General features: G+C 42.4%; 1 protein-coding gene across 3 annotated transcripts in view; it reads left to right on the forward strand.

Moving 5' to 3' along the window:
- LOC126256943 (gamma-1-syntrophin) overlaps nt 1–15642 on the forward strand; it is an 804587-nt gene that overhangs the window by 669905 nt on the left and 119040 nt on the right. For all 3 annotated transcript variants that reach the window (XR_007546465.1, XM_049955524.1, XM_049955522.1), the window contains exon 4: nt 5564–5689. Coding sequence is in view for 2 of the 3 variants with exons in the window: in XM_049955524.1 (XP_049811481.1) it covers nt 5564–5689 (126 nt within the window). In the remaining variant the exon portion in view is untranslated. The remainder of the gene's footprint in view (nt 1–5563; nt 5690–15642) is intronic.

Raw genomic sequence — 15642 nt, forward strand, 5'->3', positions numbered from 1 at the left:
CCTTGCAAAATATTAAAATGGCTACAAGATCAAATATATGCATAACACGCAAAATGGCGCGGGCACACACACACACACACACACACACACACACACACACACACACACACACTGCATAGTTACCTCCCACTCCTCTCCTCCAATCAGAGCCTAGTACTGTAATGAAAAGGCCAATTACGAAGCAGCTCCAAACAGGTTATGCTCAAAAGTATCTGAAGGACTTGAATTATTTATATACAAAATACGTCACAAACTTTCTCTCTCCTCTCCTCCAGCCACAACCTAGTATTAAAATACAAGAGGCAATTACAATGCAGCCCTATCTGGGCTATAATCAAAGGTATCCGAACGAGCGGATTTATTTATCAGAAAATACATCACACATCTCTGTCTCCTCCAATCAGAGCCTAGTATCGCTGTTACAGTGCAGCCCCATCTGAGCTGCGCTAAAAATTTCCAAAATATTTTTAAAAAGTACGTCAGAGTACCTGAATTGCCTAAAATACTGACAATGACAAACCATATTTTCTATTACTGACTTCCAAAAAACCGTTTATTGACTGGCTTACCAGTCACATAGGCAAATATCGTCGAAGCCATATACTATTCGGTATGCACTATTTGGAAAGAGTATAACAACATATTCTCTATAGATAATTAAAAACCAATATTTGCTTATAAACTATAAATAATGAATTAGGAATATCTAGTTGTCGAACATGAGTTATACCTTAAATATTATTCCGTAAAACGCGAAATAAAATCAACTTCTATTTTATATCCCAACTGTTTATGTCATCAACAGAGTCACAAGTTTGATCTTTGAACCACAAGCTATTGTCACTGTCCCCAACAAGTGTCTGTACTGGTAAAAACACTGAAAATTCTATCTTTGGGCCACACTTGGTGTAAGACGCAAAAGAACCCTAAATTATTTTCCGTACCTATTAAGTGACATTATTCTAAAATATCTGCAAAATACACTGGCAACGCAAAAAGTGCGATTTTTACATCGATTATCACGGTGTTTTTTTCATCAAGTTACTTTCATAAAAAAAACATGATCGTGAACTGTAATGTATGTGTCAGGGGAAAGGGAAGATAACGTATCACTAAAAAAATATAATCGATGACAATTATTGCGAATTATTGGACCCTAGTTGAGGTTCCGTACAAGAAAAACATTGTAAGGCTCAAATAAATTAGTTTACCTTGTCTATGATGCCTATAAAAATATCACGATACTCCAAAATATGTCAGAAAATGTACTGTTTGCGTTAAAATAGTATATTCAATCGCCTAATGGTTTTTTTTCATTACCATTTCAGGAGGGAGGCGAAAATAACGCATCACAAGAAAAAATATAGTCGATGACAAAACATAACTGCATTTGGAACTATGGCTCACTACAAAACCTGTAATCAACAACACCAGTATCTAATAAAAGTACTACTACATGCACGACACCCAATTTTTATGGAAAGAAGGAATAACGTGTTCGCTTTGAGAAAGGAATAAGTGGTTTTATTACAATATACCACCGAATTGCAGAACTTAACTGCGTTGAAAGTCAGTCTCTCTCTCTCTCTCTCTCTCTCTCTCTCTCTCTCTCTCTCCCCCCCTCCCTCCCTCCCTCCCCATCGCCCCCCCCCTTTCACACACACACACACACACACACACACACACACACACGTAAATAAGGTAGACAAACTACAGGGACGGATTCCTGACTGGAAATGGAGGAAAAACTGTCCTATGAACATGTGCCCGGAAATGAACGAAGGCGTGCAACAACAACAAATCGTACCAGAACACGGTACGGAGCTGCATCGAATCCCCGTCACAACAGATGTTCAAAGTGGACTCCGTGGGATGCAATTCAGGTGTTCACTCTCTTTCGTACGTTCCGGTATCTGTCCGAATAGCATTACAGGCATCGCGAACACGCTGTTGAAGCGTCTGCACATCAAAAACCGGTTCAGCCCCGATGCGTAGACATCCAGGGTATTTAAGTTCGGTGGTGTAGCAGAGGAAGACCGAAGATGAGGTGGAAGGATAAGATATCCGGGGACCTAAGGGAGAAAGGATGGAAGAAGGAAGAGGCAATGGATAGAGTACTATGTAGGAGAAGGATCCAGAAGAGCAACGCCGACCCTACGTGACGTGGGACAAGGCGACGATAAAGAAGAAACAAGAAGGAGAAGAAGAAGAAGATGTAGCAGGCAATGCTACATAGCCTCCGCGTCCTATCCAGCGTCCGGGGAAGATGTTGTTCAAGTGTCGGCGAACTGTAATGAGGAAGTAGGGTGGTGCTCCGTCTTGCAGAAACCACATAATCTGGTGTACCGGCAAAGGCACAGTATCAAGTATCCCAGGCAGAGTACGTTCTTCCGTCGAGGCGTTTTGGAATAACGCTCGTTAAAGTATGTGATCGCCATGAATCCCTGCCCACTCATCGATGCTGAACGGATGCTGATGAGACGCCTCAACCACTCCCCGAGGATTGTCTGTAGTCCACAGATAGCGATTGTGCAGATTTATGATGCCACTTCTGGTAAAGTTTGCTTCGTCGGTAAAGAGGACTGATGACTGAAATCCCATAACTGTGATGGTCTGGCGCAAAAACCATCGACAAAATCCTTCTGGTAGAGGGAAATCCGTTGTTAATAATCCTTGCACTCTTTAAGGGTGACAGGGATAGTAGCGATTGTCATGCACGATAGGCATAATCGCACTTTGACTTACACCACGTTGGCGGGCCACTTGCCTGGAGCTTGTCCTTGGGGTTCGTCCCAGTATTGCGTAGAACACGGTCCTCCAGATCAGGTGTACGCACAGTCCGCCGCCTCCCTGTACTTTCGCCTGTCTGAAACGACCCATGATCACACAAACGCCCAAAAACGGTTTGATATGCTGTGTGAAGTAATTGGTGTTGTGAGGGTACTTGTTCTGGTACAGCCGTGCTGACTCTGCATCTTCACATCTGCCTGGCCGTGGACAAACACCATCTCGTCTTGTTTCCGACATGAATACCGGATCGTTCTGCTACCTACAGTGCGCTGCGTCAATCACACAGCCTGTAACACACAAGGAACACACGGCACGTGGTCAGATGAACTGTCAAGAGTCAGCGCCACATACCGTGCCACCGACACGTTTCCAGACCATGGAGGTAGAATAAGGGGAGATGGCGTTACACACACCGTACGTTGCTTTGAAACCAGTGGACGGCGCCTGCCGCCATCTTGGATCCCCCAAAACATTAGCAGACGATTGTTTACAACTGCTTCTTGTTCGTTATTTCTGTCGTATGCACGCGATATTTGTTTTATATAGTAAATGTTACACTGTTTTAGTGAACAACACAGCATAAGGAACGCAACTTCAAACGTTTTACTGGTCTTATAATGCGTATTCGATACAGTAATATGACACGAAAATATGACACTTCTTGCCTCAGTACTGTAATTCCTTTTTATTTATACACTTCGAATAACCGAGAAGAGAGGTATGTGCTATGAAAAGAGTGCTTTCGTAATCCATTTATATTCATCTTCATTGTGTTTGTGTCGATAATTGATAAAGCCAGAACTCCAAAAGCAATGATTGATAGTTTAGAGGCACCGATTTGTATTCGTTGCATTTTCAAGTCAAATGCAAATTTTAACTGTTCACGTTTGCGAGAAACTTACCTTATTTCCTTTGGTGTCCCATAGATGTATGCAGGGATGATATAAACAAGTCAGCTGTCATGTCAACAAAGTGAAAGATTCGTTAAATTACGAAGGAAAAGAACCGAATTTAAGATTGTCAGGCCCATTGTAGTTTACACTTCTGCTTTGTTTTTAAATTGTACCTACCAAGTGACGTTCAGTGTGGCAAATAACAGCTATTTACAGGGTAACACGACAGCACAATGATTAATGTAACTATCTAAGTAGCCTGGACTTAGATAGGGAACTCTGCTCTAACAAATATGTAACCCTTTAAGTACCTATAATTTAACCGCTGTAACAGGTGTTCCACACATTTTACTGAAGATTTCATTAACTACATGCAGTTACATTACTTTTATATTAAATTATTGCATTTTAAAACATAATTTGCCGGCCGCGGTGGTCTCGCGGTTCTAGGCGCGCAGTCCGGAACCGTGGGACTGCTACGGTCGCAGGTTCGAATCCTGCCTCGGGCATGGATGTGTGTGATGTCCTTAGGTTAGTTAGGTTTAAGTAGTTCTAAGTTCTAGGGGACTGATAACCACAGCAGTTGAGTCCCGTAGTGCTCAGAGCCATTTGAACCAAAACATAATTCCCCATTTCCAGGATATTTCTTGCCAGGACGTTTCAGTTACTTGGGAATAATGCAATTAAATATAAATTCTTGTTTAACACCTACAGCAGCAGAAATAAGATCTGTAATCTTGCCATAAAACAGTCAAACAACAATATAGGACAATAAAGGACAGTAAATGTTGATGTAATTTGTTTGAAAACTTTTAATTAAAACAAACAACTACCATACAGTGCAGAAATAATGTGACACACACACAATCACACACACGCACACGCACACACGCACATAAATAAAGAGAGCGTGTGTGTTTAAGGACATTAGTAAATAAAGTGGCATTAAATAAATGAACTTCCCCTTCAAATATCTGTAATGTGTAATACAGTAACAAAGGGAAAATAACATATCTATGAACAAATACGAGATTATTATTACATACAGTTAATTCCGTTGCAATCTCCACATTTCAGTTACTACACCTGCATAACTATTGCAGTTGAAATCTCCAGACAAGTAGTTCCGGATATTGAGGTTTTATACCGTAACTTTATGGCAGCTGAATTCCATATTAATATGCTACATTTCACGAAGCTTTTGCAAGTGAGCAGGATAAGCGGGAAAAATTGATGGACAGCATCTTCCCTAATGCGGACTGACGAAAGTGATGTTCGATCAATATCTTCCTCCCTGAAATGCAGCGAACATATTTTACTGCACTTGGTTGGTTTCCAATCTTTCCTTCTCAAAGCGTTCATCCAGATTGCTCTTCACTTTGGATTGATGGGAAATCTAAAGTCAAGTCACAGAAATAAAACCATACAGTAAAACTTTACAATGCATCAGAATTTCAAGTATTTATAAGAAAATAGTTCTTAAATAAGTCCATTTACGAATGAAATGTGACTTGTTTAAACTTTAGACTACAATCAGAACGATTAGTACACCCGTAAGCGACGCAAGCCGGCATTTTTTTTTTTTTTTTTTTTAATCAAAACACTTCACGACTACACGGAAACAAACCACCAGAAGCGAACGTTTTGGGGTAGCTAACATGGCGGACCTTCACTTGCGTCGGCTTCAAGTTTGTGACGCCACGACAGCTCCTCTTATTTTTGCTTCCATGTTCCTGAGACATATTCATAGGACCTCTTTTCCTCCATTTCCACTCGGGAATCTGTCCCTGCAATTTGTCGGTTTTATTAATGTTCGTCCTGTGTGATCACTTACGGTACGCGTCTCTAACAAAGACACTGTGTGTTGTGTTTTCCGGCAGTGAACGGGGAGTACATCACATCGTGTAGCCACGATGACGCAGTCAACATCCTGCGCAACGCGGGAGACCTCGTCATGCTGACCGTGAAGCACTACCGAGCCGCCACGCCGTTCCTGCAGAAGAGCTGTAAGTACAGACTGCCTCTCTGCTAACAGCCAAAACTGCTCACTCATTTCATCGAACGACACTGCAACTTTGCGGGGGTGTAATAAGTGGCTTCATATTGATCGAACGAGACTGCGATTGTTATGGCTATCTTTTTTATTTCTCTTACCTCTTGATTAGACGAAGAACAGATTCATTTAAGAAACTGTTTTTAAAAGTGCCTCTGGATATTTTCTTTGACAATCCATATTTCTACACGAGTCACCAAACAATAGTAATACACTGCAACCGTATTCGAGAGGAACGGAGCTCACAGCCCCATCCGCTCTACCTTATTTAGTATTTCCGTTGTTTTCCTAGATCACCCGATTTGAATCCATAGCTGGCTTTGGCTCCTTCATCGTAATTATTCAAAAAGGTAATAGCTTCATTCGCACATTTCCTTGTCCGATACTTGTCCTATTGATACTTTTTACAGCTTCTAGGCGCTTCAGTCCAGAACCGCGCTGCTTCTACGGTCGCAGATTAGAATCCTGCCTCGGGCATGGATGTGTGTGATGCCCTTCGGTTAGTTAGGTTTAATTAGTTCTAAGTCTAGGGGACTGATGACCTCAGATGTTAAGTTCCATAGCGCTTAGAGCCATTTGAACCATTTTTGAACAGCTACCTTTGGAAGGACCCCTTTATTCAGTTGAACCTAAAAGGACAATCCTTTATCCTGCAACAAGCTGATGATTATTTTTGAGAGAATCTGACTTCAAAATGCATTACTTCGTTCTGTGTAGCGATTTAAATTAGTTTTTCGCTAGTAGTCTAGTGTTAAGGTAGGTACCGGTTTGCTACCGTTTGAAGCAGTCTAGTGGTGTGAAATGGCCTACAATTCCAACCTACATTGGTTTCACAATTAGTGGCAGTTTTTTCATTACGATAAAAATCTGATAACACATAATTAATTGAAATCTAGGTTCAAGTTATATTTTTTCTTTAAAAACCCTGTTTTCGTCAAAGTACCATCAATGGAAACAAAAGTCTACTGTGAGAACTTCAGTATGACATGCATTATATTTTTCTGTCGCTGCGAACCCAAAAATTATTCATCCCTGTACTTCAACATTACTTTAAACTATACTACAGCATTCACCATGAAAAAATGCCAACCTATCAGCATGTGATTGTTAAACAGAATTTTAGGAATCGAAGCTGGGTGTATTGTCCATGTTTAATTTTGCCTTTTAGTAAGTTGTTATATAAGAAGTATATGTAGTGTACGATTCAGTTTTCAGTAACATGTGCGTTGTTCTTGATACTTACCACCGGGATGTATTGCAAAAGTACGCTTATATTGCTCATTTCTTTTCAGTACATATTGGGAGCCGTAGATAGTGTAAAACTGGCACTAGGTCCTCATGTTACCCTTCACCGCTCATGCTAGTGAAACGGTGTGTATGTGCCAGTCGGTCGTATGGAATCAGCGCTGTACAATGGCTCCACATAGACACTTGACAGAATGGCAGAAAGAAGCTATCATGTTTGCACGTTTTCATGACGAGACCGTGAACGCAGCTGCTCGATTCGCTCATGTATCAACGCAGACTGCACAACCTGTCTACCAGGAATGGTGTCTACTTGCAGAAATGTAGCATGGGATAATAATAAGTATGGTCGTAAAAGTATCCCGACCGACAGTGACCGGAGACGAGAGACCCCTCTTGTCCATGTCAACAGGTTTGAAAGCCGGCGGAAATTGCTGCTTTCACAGGATGGAAGTCGACCTCAACCAGCTTCTGACCGAACATTTCGAAGGGAACTGCACGCAATGGATGCATGGAGTCGAATACCTCACAAAAGCCCATCGCTCACAGCGGTATGAAAGGCAGTGTATCTTCAACGACCAAACAACACAGGAACTGGTTGCCAACTGGCGGTGTGTAGTGTGGATCGACGAGTCCCAGTTTTGACTCTTTTCAAATCATGTTAGGCGTCGATTCCAACGACCATCCAACGCGGCGTTTAACCAGCAGGGTGGTCAGAGTGTAGTTCTGTGAGGTTTTGGCGGTATTTGTCGTACCGTAATCTGGATCTACTCATTCAGGTTACCATGAACACGTATCAAACTGTTTACTTCACCATTCTTAGTTACCAGGTGTCGCCATTTCCTCATCTTTACAACGAATATGCTGAGGACGCTCCCGCCTTCCAAGACGCAGCCATGTTCACAGCAGTCAGTGCATACCAACCAGCTCCTGGTGAACACTCAGGCACCCTGTCGCACCTCGGCTGGGCCCTTAAAGTGATCATAGGGCTGTCATAACAGCGACTATGAGTGTGAGTTTTACAAGGAATGTTAAGAAAATTAGCAAGATAGTTTCGCTTAGCAAAAAAATGGCTCTGATCACTATGGGACTTAACATCTATGGTCATCAGTCCCCTAGAACTTAGAACTACTTAAACCTAAGGACATCACACAACACCCAGTCATCACGAGGCAGAGAAAATCCCTAACCCCGCCGGGAATCGAACCCGGGAACCCGGGCGTGGCAAGCGAGAACGCTACCGCACGACCACGAGCTGCGGACTTTCGCTTAGCAAGAGTGTCAGGATACAAATTGTAGAGTATATGAGTAGTGAGGACGAAGACGTGAAGCAAAAATGGAAAAAATTAAATCGTCATTCAATATGCCTTAGACAAGTACGTTCCGAGCCAAGATCATAATGGATGGGAAAGACACACCGTGGTTTAATATCCTTTTTTAGAAAAGTCCTCGGATTCAAGAGAAGTCAAAAACTAACTACAGACAAAAGCTGAACAAGCGAAAATGAGCATCATCAGGATCATATGAAATATCTGTAAAATTGTACAAAGGGTATGCGAAGGAACTTGCTTCCTTTCTAGCAGTAGTGTATCGTAGTTCGCTGGAGCAGCGAAGTCTCGCGACTGGAGAAAAGCGCACGTCATTCCCGTTTTCAAGAACTGCTGCAGGAGACATCCACACAATTATAGACCTGTATCGTTTATGTAAGTATATTGCAAAATTACAGAACATGTTTTATGCACACGAATTATTACGTTTTTGGAGAACGAAAATCTCCTCTATGAAAAACAGTATGGATCCGCAAATAGAGATCTTGCGAAACTCAGTTCGATCTGTTCCTCCATGAGATCCATAGCGCCGTGACCAACGACGCTTAGGTTGATGGCGTGTTCCATGACTTCAGGAAGGCATTTGACAGGGTATCACGCTGTCGTTTAATGGAAAAAATAAGAGCATATCTAATATAAGATTACATTTGAGACTAGATTCACAACTTCCTTGCTCATAGCAGTCAGCCCGTCGCTCTTAACGGAACAAAATCTACAGATGTACAGGTAATTTCCGAAGTACCCCAGGAAAGTGTGATAGGACCGTTATTCTTTACACTGCATAAAATTATCTAGTAGAATGTGTCGAATGCTCTTCAGGACTGTTCACAGATGATGCGGCTGTCTGTATAGAAGACAGTATGGATTTGCAGAATGACCTGCAGAGTACTGATTAATTTTGCAGGCTCTGGCAGTTGACTCTGAATGTCAATAAAGGTAACATACTGCGCATACGTGGTAAAAGAAATCCACTACCTCACAACTTACACTATTGATGACAAACTGCTGGAAGCAGTTTCTACGTAAAAGATCTAGGAGTAACTATCTAGAATGACATTTAATGGAATGACCGCATGCAAGAAATAATGGGAAAAGAAGATGCCAGAGAGAGATTCATAGGAAGAATCCTAAAGAAATGTAATTCATCCACGAAGGAAGTGGCTTTATAAGGTGCGCGTTAGACCGATTATTGAGTATTGTTTGTCAATATGGTACCCTCACCAGGTGCGACTGGTAGAAGAGACAGAGAAGAGCGGCACGTTTCGTCACTGGACCGTTTGGTCGGCGTGAGAATGTTACCGAGATGATTAACACAGCTTATTGGCAGGCGTTACAAGAGAGGCGTGCATCGCAAATATGTTTACTATTGAAATTTCAAGAGAGCACTTCCCGGGAAGAATCAGTTTATATATTACTTCCTCCCACATAAATCAATCGTAAAGGTCACGACAAGAATATTCGATAAATTAAAGCCAATACAGAGGTTTGCCGACCATGATTTTTCCCACGCGCCATTCGCGAGTGGAACAGGGTAGGGGTTTCAGTTAGTGGTGCTAGAAGTAACCTCCGCCACACACCATTAGGTGGCTTGCGGAGTGTAATGTAGATGTAGATATACAGCATCCGACCTTAGTCCTCCAGAGAAGTATCGAGTTATTTGGAACAGCGGATAAAACATAGCAGTGAACACCCTAGTACTTGGGTAGCTCTTCGGGATTAAACTGCCAATGAGTGGCTTCAGCTGGATATTACGTATGAGAAGCAGCTTGTGGAGTCTCTTCCTCGTCGAACTGAGGCAACTAGAATTAGTATTACTCGGTATTAGAGTTATATCTTCTGGGATGATTAATTTTTTGTCTGGTTTTCTGACTTGGTTAAGTTATATCGCCAAATGTTTCTCGCCTCATCTGTAGACGTCCTGATTCCTGTTATACAAGACTGCCCCTGACTCGATGAACTGCTTCTTCTGTCTTCGTTGGATCGAACTACTAAATCCTGTCATACATCCTTCCCACTATTTCACGTGTGCAGTCTGTTGTACAGTTCCCCAAACACAATTTATCGGGGGAGGCGGCGCGGTTGTCAACAAGCGGCACGCGGTATGGAGGAGCGCAATAAAATTTCCTTCCAGCCTTTCTGTTTCTTCTACACGCATTTCGAGAGTTTAAGGATTAAACAGTCTCACTTTGTACTGACATCTTCTTTTCCTCTGCAATTTGTGTAACCCATAAGATTTGTTGTTACCTTCCCAGTTCGTTACCAAGCCGCTGACGAGCATTTCTTTCAGGAACAACATAGTCGGAGCCATGGTCCGTGTTGTGTTGTCTTAATCATCATCATTTCATTCCCATCGACGCGCAAGTGGCGTCAGACCGGAAGACTTGCATCCGGCGAACGGTCTACCCGACGGGAGGCCCTAGTCACACGACATTTACGTTTATTTAGTGACTTCCTTTGCTCACTTTAGTTAAATCTTGGTGTTTTTACTAGAATTAGGCAACTCATTCTTGTCCGATGGGATCTGCTAACTGAATGAAAATTCACAGCCTTTGCTACTCGCATTTCAAGAGTTTAAAGATTAAACAGGCTCACTTTGTGCTAACATCTTTTTCTCTGCAACTTGTGTAACCCATAAGATTTGTCGTTACCTTGCCAGTTCGTTACCAAGCCGCTGACGGGCATTTCTTTCAGGAACAATATAGTCTTGAGTCTTCGTCCCTTGCCCTTGCTCTGAACAACAGGCTTCAGTAATATAGATAGCACTGTAGACAGAAAAACGATACGTGGCCTTTCAAATAGTCAAGAAGATTTACACGTACATTTACACGTACATTTATTAATGCGAGGGCTAGCCTTTTGTTCAGAGTCAGATCGGACTTGAAATGTAAAGCACAAAGAAACTCAAACATGTTTTCCTTGAAACGTTTACCTACACCTTCCAGTTACGTTGTAGCGTTGTACCAACTTTCCGATACCCTCGTCACAGAAGGCAGCCGCCGGCCGGGGTGGCCGAGCGGTTCTAGGTGCTACAGTCTGGAATCGCGCGACCGCTACGGTCGCAGGTTCGAATCCTGCCTCTGGCATGGATGTGTGTGACGTACTTAGGTTAGTTAGGTTTAAGTAGTTCTAAGTTTTGGGGGACTGATGACCTCAGCAGTTAAGTCCCATAGTGCTCAGAACCATTTGAAAGCAGCCGCGTGTGCTTTCCGCAAATTCTCTACACTGATCTGCAGCTCGTTGTCTGTGTCAGAAAAATTGTACTTGTATCCAGCGTTTCATGCAAGCAAAGAGATGAGAAAATCCGGGCTGTGTACTGGGCGATCAAACACATCCCATCGAAAAAACCGCACGAGCGTTTTTGTTGCAGCTGCAGAGTGCGTCCGTACATTGTCTGGAAGAAAGACAATGTCTAGTGACAATATTCCTCTTCGCTCGTTTTAAATTGCTCTTCGTAGATGATTTTCTCGAATGCCTGCTCCACTCGCTGAACAAGATCTTCGCTTGACACTCGCCTTGCTTCCTTCCCAGGCCGCCTGCTTCGTAAACCTCTGTACATCCTACTTCGAAGTTCCTATTGGGATTGAAGTCTTAATGTGCTGTCCAGTGGTTTGGTCACCCATTATTTGTAAGTGGTCACTCAGCCACCGTTAATTATTTTTCCCTGTTTGTACTGCTATTTTATTTTTAGTTTTATCTCCCTGTTTTGATGTGCTGTGTCCCATCTTGCACTTTGAACAATACCAATTCTCTCACAATTCGGCTCTGAATTGAACTTTTGGGAACGGGCGCTGATAACCTCGCTGTTGTGCGCCCTAAAACACTAATAATAATCATCATCATCATCCTGCATCACTGCCGCACTTTGCTATCATTTACTTTGTGTGGTTTGCATGACATCAGGCAGAGTTCCTCAGCACGAAGAAATCAAATAACTGCATGCACTTCACACTTCCTGAGAGACTTCTAGGCATCTTTGCGTGTTCACTCTGCGCTCAGAACTGAAAAGTGTGACGTAACGCGGTCGGCGGGCATATTAGGGACACTGCGCAGCACATCGACACAAAGCTTCATCGGATTTCACTGTGGTTTTTTATTCGCAACTAATCGGACTTTTTTTAAAAAAAGAATGAGTGTTTATTATTCGCCATTTATACTCATCTTGTTAATATTCATTAGCCGGCTTCGTATCCAATAACATGTAGCTTAGTAGAGTCTCTTTTAATGCCATAAGTCGATATTCTCTATCGTTCAGAGGAGGTAAGCACACTGGGCAACCTTACTGACACCTAGAAGGTATACGGTAACACCTCCTAACACCGTTTCTACACTTGATAATGGACTCAATTCTATGACGAAAAGCGTCCCAGAGTTTCCTCTTGTATTTCGTAACTAGCTGAAGCCACTCATTGACGATTTGATCACTTAAAGATATTAAACTGCAGAGACTTTGACTGATACTTTTCACCCCATGTTCCAAATAGCGCCGGACACGTTTTGGAGTATTAAAATCGGGTGATTTAACGGGCCAGTCGATGTGTGACATGGTACACGAGCCTTCGTCAAACCAGGAAAGTGTGCACGTAGTCCTGTTAACAAGACTGTTGTCATCTTGGAAATGCTCACATCATACTCATCATGATGATGTAGAAGAAAGCGTAATAAACATGGTCACTGACAATGTTGAGATAAACATTGAGTTTCATGTTTTAGAAAACCTGGAAGAGTGTTTCAAACTTACGGTACGAAAAACAACGGCAAGCCGGAAGCACCTCAGACCTCCATACACTGCGGTTTAAACGCCTGACTGGGCCAGTCGCTGTGCTCGACGTCTCGCTTAATTTGAAAAGGGCAAAATCGCGCCACACTAAACGCCTCCAGTCAGCTACTGTACAGACTCTGTGTTGCGTGGCCCATCGAATTCGGACGACCTTACGTGCCTCAGTGAGCTATGGCATTATGTGAGGTACCCTACTCCAAATGCTTCTTGCCTTCCAGCTCCCTTCGAAGTGTTCTCTCGGTGACTGGCTGAATTGGACCTGCAGTCACTGCCAATCCTGTCTCGTTTGAAATCGACCCTCATGAACAGGGAGTGCCGTTCCTTCCTGGTCCCTGTCCGATACGATCTTTTTGCGATCATTTTTTTAATGCCGTGTAGGTTGCGAGTGCCACACCTTTACCAGTAGTCTCGCTGGACAGACCACGCTGACAGACGAACGAACCGGGCAACTTCATTCAAGATGTGGTCGTAGTCACGTCCAAACTTGATAGCCCCTTTCTGACATCCTGTTACGTGTCCACATCGATTCATCTTACTGTGTTTATTCCATACAACGGACTGACACATACACGCCATCCACGTCAACGCTGGAGGGTCATATGACCGCCTAGTTTCATTTCTACCCCAGATAAAGAAACCAGTGTGCTCTTTTAAGAGGCTGACTAATACTTTGTTCTGTGAATCTAATGTTTATTATTCTTGAAGCCTTTTCCACTAGGCTCTAACTCCCGAACGCCCACTGCTCGTTCAACGCTGTACCGATTGGCAAACACTGCACCAACTCAATATACTAAAACTCCGCTAGCTCAGACACACACCCTGCGGCTGTGTTTAAAACTTATGTTTCTAGAATGAGATTTTCACTCTGCAGCGAAGTGTGCGATGATATGAAACTTCCTGGCCGATTATAACTGTGTGCCGGACGAAGACTCGAACTCGGAACCTTTGCCTTTGAGGGCAGGTGCTCTACCAGGAAGTTTCATGTCACCGCACACTCCGCTGCAGAGTGAAAATCTCGTTCTGGAAACATCCCTAGGCTGTGGCTAAGCTATGTCTCCGCAATATCCTTTCTTCCAGGAGTGCTAGTTCTGCAGGTTCGCAGAAGAGCTTCTGTGATGTTTCGAACGTAGGAGACGAGGTACTGGCAGAATTGAAGCTATGAGGAGGGGTCGTGTGTCGTGCTTGGGTAGCTCCGTTGGAAGAGCAAATGCTTGCGAAAGGCAAAGGTTCCGAGTTCGAGTCGGGGTCGGTCCGGCACACAGTTTTAATCTGCCAGGAAGTTTCAAAACTTATGTAGTCTATCCATGTCCAAAACATGTTTCCGTGTATATTTATGAACACAAATTGAAAAAAATTAAACGCAGAGCTGCCTTACACCAAACTTGTGATGTCATCGTCGACAGGGCATTCATGTCGAGCCTTCTGTATTTCAGCGCTATGGGAACTTCTGTAGCCAAATAACTTACAAGGGAACATTCCCACGTGTCAGTAAACGACCTTGATGAAACATGACGGATCTGTAAAGGGGGCAAATTATTGCAACAAGCATTGTTTTTTTGTGCCCAACATACTTTTACGGGATAAAACACGCTCCGAAAGGCAATTTGACATTTTAAGTTTAGAGAGAATATCTCCGAAAAGACGATACATAAAAAATGTTTTTCGTATAAAAGTTGATCTCTAATTAATGTTCTTGAAAACTGTATAATCAACTTTTGTAATAATTTGAAATTTTGCAAAAAAATGGTGCAAATGGCTCTGAGCAGTATGGGACTCAACTGCTGAGGTCATTAGTCCCCTAGAACTTAGAACTAGTTAAACCTAACTAACCTAAGGACATCACAAACATCCATGCCCGAGGCAGGATTCGAACCTGCGACCGTAGCGGTCTCGCGGTTCCAGACTGCAGCGCCTTTAACCGCACGGCCACTTCGGCCGGCCTGAAATTTTGCAAACTATCCCAGTAGCATTAATCGATTATAAAAAATGAAAACTTACGTTACAACAAAATTAAAGAAGCTTTCAAGCCACATGCATCCTTGTGTAATAAAGCTGGTTTCTGAAATACCATCGTTGGAGAAAATCTCTACACAGTGTGCTGAATGGTTAGTAAAAGTATCTAAAGATTCACTATAATTCTAATTATTTATTTTACATATATTTGATTTATGTTTTAAATTGTTATTCACATTTATGTTTTTTGTAGTTCACATTATACATACGTGTATTTTGTTACGTGAAAATGGTAAGCAACTCATTAATATGATAATCTGTAAAGAATTGCTTAAAACAATGTCTTTTTACACGATGCACATAAAATGGACGAAATTTCTTTACGTAATATACACGACGCAGAGGACAATGTAAAACAAAAATTTCGGCAGGATTTCAAATTGTCACGGGTGATCCTTTAAATATCCAAATTTGTATGAGACATATTTCAGTACTTAGGTAAGCCTTGGCGAAGAGAATTGATTCTGTAACAATGACTGCGGCTTGATTATACTGTTTTTCAAGTGGAGACTGACATCATAATCATTCAACAGAACTAGACCT

This window comes from Schistocerca nitens, chromosome 1, assembly GCF_023898315.1.
Source record: "Schistocerca nitens isolate TAMUIC-IGC-003100 chromosome 1, iqSchNite1.1, whole genome shotgun sequence".
NCBI lineage: Eukaryota > Metazoa > Arthropoda > Insecta > Orthoptera > Acrididae > Schistocerca > Schistocerca nitens.